A 6,308-nucleotide genomic window follows, 5' to 3' on the forward strand; every position below is an offset into this window, starting at 1 on the left:
GTAACAGAGAATCTACTTCTGTTTTCTTTACTACATACAGGATATTGCTAGCAAAGGCAGAGAATCACTTGTCGAACGTTAGGGGTGGTCATTTGGCGACAGCCTGATCCCTCCTTCTACAGGCTGCAGACACTGCAGGCCCGTTTCATGCTTTTCTTTTTCTCTTTCTTTCTTTTCTTTCTTTCTTCTTTCCTTCTTTCTTTCTTTTTTTCCTTTTTCTTTCTTTCTACTTCTCTCTCTCTCTTTCTCTCTTTCTTTCTTTCTTTTTCTTTCTTCTTCTTTCTTTCCTCTTTCTTTCTTTCTTTTTATTTCTCTCTCTCTCCCTCTCCCCCGCCCTTTCTTTCTTTCTGAGACAAAGTCTCACTCTGTTGCCCAGGCTGGAGTGTGGTGGCGTGATCTTGGCTCACTGCAACTTCCGCCTCCCAAGTTCAAGCGATTCTCCTGCCTCAGCCTCCTGAGTAGCTGGGATTACAGGCACGAGCCACCACACCTGGCTGATTTTATATTTTTAGTAGAGACGGGGTTTCACCATGTTGATCAGGTCAGTCTTGAATTCCTGACCTCGTGATCCACCCACCTCTGCCTCCCAAAGTGCTGGGATTACAGGCATGAACGACCATGCCCAGCCTCTTTTTATGCCTTTCATCACTGTGAAAATCATCCTCTGACTCATTTCTGAACCCAGGCAGGGCTGCCGAAGCAAGGCCCTCAGCAGGGCTGTCTGGGAAAGTGGGTTGTAAAAGAAATGTCATTCATTCCACAAAGGCTTGAATACTTGCGCCAGGAGGTACAATCCAGGAGTAGCTATCCTCGAATTCCCAAACACTGGTTTCAGAACATTTAAAACTTGTCAAGGGGCCGGGCACAGTGGCTCATGCCTGTAATCCCTGCACTTTGGGAGGCTGAGGTGGGCAAATCACCTGAGGTCAGGAGATCGAGACCATCCTGGCCAACATGGTGAAACTCCATCTCTACTAAAAATACAAAAATTAGCCTGGTGCGGTGGCGGGCACCTGTAGTCCCAGCTACTTGGGAGGCTGAGGCAGGAGAATTGCTTGAACCTGGGAGGCAGAGGTTGTAGTAAGCTGAGATTGCGCCATTGCACTCCAGCCTGGTGACAGAGCAAGACTCTGTCTCAAAAAAAAAAAAAAAGCTTGTCAAGGAATCCAGCTAGTTTTAATCCCAGCACTTTGGGAGGATGAGGTGGGAGGAGCACTTGAGCCCAGGCGTTTGAGACCAGCCTGGGCAAGATGGTGAGACCCTGTCTCTACAAAAAAACAAACAAACAACAAAAAAACGTATCAAGGAATCCAAAGACCTTACCTTTAAAAACGGAAAAAAAAACGTAAGAATACACAAGCACACATTATTTTAGTCACTAGAGCAATGACGTCATCACATATCCTGTAAAGGTATAACTATTTCAAAAAAAAAGTTAAAGGAAATGAAGCACAGAGGATGGAGCAAGTGGGGATTACAACAACTTTTAACAGCAACTGAAGTTAGAAGACAGATACCACCAATGTGCTGAAAGAGGAAAACTTCTGAACCTCAAAATCTATAAACAGTGAAATAAACCCTTCAAGAATTTTAAGATGGAGGCCGGGTGTGGTGGCTCACACCCGTAATCCCAGCACTTTGGGGGGCAGAGGCGGGAGGATCACGTGAAGTCAGGAATTTGAGACCAGCCTGACCAACATGGTGAGACCTTGTCTCTAAAAAATAAAAAAATTTAAAAAAAGAATTTTAAGATGGGCTGGTCCAAAGGTAGTAAGTTATCTCGATTGTTTATAGTCAGCTACAGATCGAACTCCTTATTTTACTTTCACTACTGCACTTGACTACTGTAATAAAAAAGAATTATAAGATAAAGACACATTCAGACAAGCAAAACTGAGAAAGTTTGGCAAAAGCAGATCTTTACTAAAGGAAATTAGGAAGAATATACCTCAGGCAGAAGGAAAGGTGTCAAGGAACATCAGAGATTTGAGAAGGTACAAGAAGGTTAGAAAAGTAAGAAAAAATATCCTGTTAACTCTAAAAACCACAAGTATAAGGAAAAAAGATTATTGGGAAATCCAAATAACCTACCCTAGGAAATTCTAAAAACCACAAAAACATACAAGCTCACATTCCTTTGGTCATAACAGCAGTGTCATCATTAGACATCGGGTCACCTATGGAAAATTCCATTGCGAGTTGAAAAGGCAAATGACGTCTATTATTCTAAAACTAGTTCTGCCACCGAACCTCTAGAAAGGATCTTGGGATCTGCAGGGCCTCCCGGATCACACTTTGAGAACCGCTGCTTTAATCATTCTCCCATCTCCTAAGGCCAGGGCTCCTGAGTTTGCTTCCCTGACCGGCCAAGGAGAAAAGAGCAAGGTCAATGGTCGGGGGCCACAGAGGGAATCCCACTCCTCCTTTTGCAAAGGTTACTAGAGGACACACGGGCTGCTGGTGGGGTTTCCGGGAAGACTCCGCAAAGCGCCACTAGAGGGCGCGGCTAGCGATTTCCACTGCGCGTCCCGCAGCCTACGCCGTTGTCCTACGGGTTCACACGGGCTCCTGAAAGAGAGGGTGGTGCCTGGGAGAGGAAGCGGTGCGCCGCGGGGCCGCGACCTCATTGGACGAGAGACCTTCGCCTCACGGCCCGAGGCGGGGCTTCTCGCGCTTAAGAGCTGGGCCGGGCCAGCGCTTAAGTGCGCAGCTTAGTCGTAAGTCTGCTGGGGTTTTTCCGTCACTCGCCGAGGTTCGCTGGGTCATGGTGCCAGCCTGACTGAGAAGAGGACGCTCCCGGGAGACGAATGAGGAACCACCTCCTCCTACTGTTCAAGTACAGGGGCCTGGTCCGCAAAGGGAAGAAAAGCAAAAGACGAAAATGGCTAAATTCGTGATCCGCCCAGCCACTGCCGCCGACTGCAGTGACATACTGCGGCTGATCAAGGTAGCGGAGAGCCCGAGCTCCCCTCGGGGCGTGGGGTGGAGATGGCTCCGTTTTCCGGGGTGGGGGAGGATCCACGTCTTGGGGTCTGGGCCGGTGTGAGAGCCCAGCCTGTTCCCCTTTCTGCGCCTGCCTCCCTTCGCCCCATCTCCGGTGCGGCCGCCACCCTGGGCGGGCCGCCACCGGGCCCCGCCCGCCCCATTCCCTTCCTCTGAGCTGGCCTGGCCGGAGCCTTATTTTGTTTTCCGCTTCTCTCTCTCCTATGTGCATCCCCCCAGGAGCTAGCTAAATATGAATACATGGAAGAACAAGTAATCTTAACTGAAAAAGGTAATTCAACAGCAGCGGGGTGGGGGGAAAGCGTTCGGTGCTTGGCACCTTCGCCGAGGCCATTACCACCCCTGTTGTCCCTTCTTGCAGATCTGCTAGAAGATGGCTTTGGAGAGCACCCCTTTTACCACTGCCTGGTTGCAGAAGTCCCCAAAGAGCACTGGACTCCGGAAGGTAACTCCTCTCCCTTTCCAGAAGCCAGAGAGAGCGAGTGTTATGTAAGAAGTAGTGTTGGCGGTGTAGCCCTGACTCCACAGGCCGAAGTTACTGAGAAGTTGGACAGAAAAAAATAGCAAGGGTTCAAAGTACTGAGGAAAAAAAAAATTAGATACGCTGCACTTGAGAATAATAGGGCAGGGTAAAAGAGTTTAAGTATCAGAGTGCTGTGGAGACTCGGAAGAGTTAGGTATAATGTCATTTGTTGTAATTCAGTTTCATAAAATGGTTCTTGTTTGACCCTAACGTGACCGTTTTTGTAATTGTGTTAAATCACATTTTTTTCTTTAATTTGTCCCAATCTTCAGGTTACAGTCTCTAGCTTCGCCATGTACATGGCCCTTCCGTGTACATGGATGGGCGGGGAGGTAACTAAAAGATCCTTTACACAATAAAGTAGATGATCATGATAAATGAGGTAAGGTCCTATTATCACACAGTTAAAACACGGTAGATCAGAAACCCACTATGATACTCGCTTCCTATCTGTTTGCAAAGGAATATAAAATGGCTAGAAAGTTTAATTTGAAACCTTTGCCTCCATTTGGAATAGTAGACACCAGTTAAGAGGGTGTCAGATGCCTTTTTTTTTTCTTGCTGATCCCTGTTGATTGGTCAGAAGACAGCTCAGCTAAAAGGGGAAGTTGTTTGGGTGGGTGCTTTTTTTTCTGACGTCTGTTCCTCAGGCTATAAGAATTCAGCAGAAAACATAAGGGATGAGTACTTTTTAGAGTATGTGGGTGTTACGTAATACCTGTTTCTGGGCAATGCTGCTGCTTCTGACTCAATAAATGGGGAGAGCAAATTGAAAATATGTAAATTGGAAGGCAAGTTCTGAAATTAAACGTTGTACTTTGGCCTGATGTTCTGACCTTTAAGGAAGCAAGACTTTGTAAACTTACAAATATCGACTATTCTGAACTGCCGTGTAAACCTGACTTATTCCCAAGTCAACATACCAGTATACCAATAGGATGTGAATAATGTGTGTGCAAGTTTAAAACTGTAGCAGTTTTGCTCTGGCAAGTAATGAAAGCTTCCTGAGTGTGAGATCCAGCAGTCTGCAGAGTGGCAAGTCCACAGTTGTAGCCTGACTTCAGTGAGTTCTGATGTGTGCTTTTTGCAAATACATGTTCTCAGAACAGTGAGATCATCCAGCAGTGGCCTGGACTGCACTCATGTAAATCATGAGACACTCGTGGCTGCTTGTTTCTGTAACACATGCATGTATGTTTTTTAAAACCTATGATAGGCCTCTGATTCTGCAGCTACAACTTTTATGGAATGTTTTCCTTCTCCACATCTCATGTGATACTCTTATTACAGGACACAGCATTGTTGGTTTTGCCATGTACTATTTTACCTATGACCCGTGGATTGGCAAGTTATTGTATCTTGAGGACTTCTTCGTGATGAGTGATTATAGAGGTATGATTGAGTTTGGGGCAGAGGGTCTGAAGAGTTCAGGGCTGTAAATCCTTACAATGACTTTTAAAATCATATTTCTCTTTAACTTTTTAGGCTTTGGCATAGGATCAGAAATTCTGAAGAATCTAAGCAGGGTATGTCGTAGTTTTTGGTTTCCAAATTTGTAAGTTTACTGGATTATTTTAATGATGGAATAAAAATTGGGTCTTGAAAGCAGGCTGAAATGTCATGGGGTTTGTATTTTACTCTCTCATGATAGGTTGCAATGAAGTGTCGCTGCAGCAGCATGCACTTCTTGGTAGCAGAATGGAATGAACCATCCATCAACTTCTACAAAAGAAGAGGTGCTTCTGACCTGTCCAGTGAAGAGGGTTGGAGACTGTTCAAGATTGACAAGGAGTACTTGCTAAAAATGGCAACGGAGGAGTGAGGAGTGCTGGCGTAGATGATGACAACCTCCATTCTATTTTAGAATAAATTCCCAGCTTATCTTGCTTTCTATGCTGTTAGTAGTGAAATAATAGAATGAGCACCCATTCCAAAGCTTTATTACCAGTGGCGTTGTTGCATGTTTGAAATGAGGTCTGTTTAAAAATGGCAATCTCAGAGGCAGTTTGGAGAGTCAGATAGTTCTTGAAACTCTTTCGATAAACAACAAGGTGGTGTGATCTTAATATATATGAAAAAAACTTCATTCTCGTGAGTCATTTAAATGTGTACAATGTACACACTGGTACTTAGAGTTTCTGTTTTGATTCTTTTTTAATAAACTACTCTTTGATTTAATTGTTTGGTGTAAGCTTTTTCACTAATTCTTTATTTCTTACACATTTTTCTTGCTGTTGAAGACTAAAATGACCCGCAGACATCATTGGATAAATACAATTGCTCAAAATAATTTTTAACCCAATTTAAAGTTTTTATGATCATTTGTTATGCTAGTATTAACAAAGTCTGGATAGAAGCCAGTTGACTATCAAGGTTTTATATGTAGCAACATGTAAAACATGACTTTTTTTAAATTGAGACAGAGTCTCCCTCTGTTGCCCAGGCTGGAGTGCAGTGGCGCAATCTCAGCTCGCTGCAACCTCCACTTCCCAGATTCAAGCAATTCTCATGCCTCAGCCTCCTGAGTAGCTGGGGCTATAGGTATGTGCCACTGTATTCAGAAAATTTATGTATTTTCAGTAGAGATAGGGCTTTGCCACGTTGGCCAGGCTGGTCTTGAACTCCTGACCTCAAGTAATCCACCCACCTCAGCCTCCCAAAGTGCTGAAATTACAGGCATGAGACACCGCACCTGGCAAAACATGACTTTTTACACTGATGACACTGTACACTGCATCTGACAGAATTTTCAAGGGCTGAAAAACCAAGTTAGAAACCGAGG

General features: G+C 44.7%; 1 protein-coding gene across 1 annotated transcript; it reads left to right on the plus strand.

Moving 5' to 3' along the window:
- Positions 1–2,608: 2,608 nt before the first annotated feature.
- On the plus strand, positions 2,609–5,704 carry SAT1 (spermidine/spermine N1-acetyltransferase 1). Its single transcript, XM_017514576.1, has 6 exons — positions 2,609–2,947; positions 3,223–3,274; positions 3,365–3,448; positions 4,817–4,918; positions 5,012–5,052; positions 5,178–5,704. Exons 1-6 carry the CDS (start codon positions 2,882–2,884, stop codon positions 5,346–5,348), a joined length of 516 nt encoding a protein of 171 aa, XP_017370065.1. The 5' UTR covers positions 2,609–2,881; the 3' UTR covers positions 5,349–5,704.
- The last annotated feature ends 604 nt before the right edge of the window (positions 5,705–6,308 follow it).

The sequence above is a fragment of the Cebus imitator genome, unplaced genomic scaffold (genome assembly GCF_001604975.1).
Source record: "Cebus imitator isolate Cc_AM_T3 unplaced genomic scaffold, Cebus_imitator-1.0 Scaffold527, whole genome shotgun sequence".
Classification (NCBI taxonomy): domain Eukaryota; kingdom Metazoa; phylum Chordata; class Mammalia; order Primates; family Cebidae; genus Cebus; species Cebus imitator.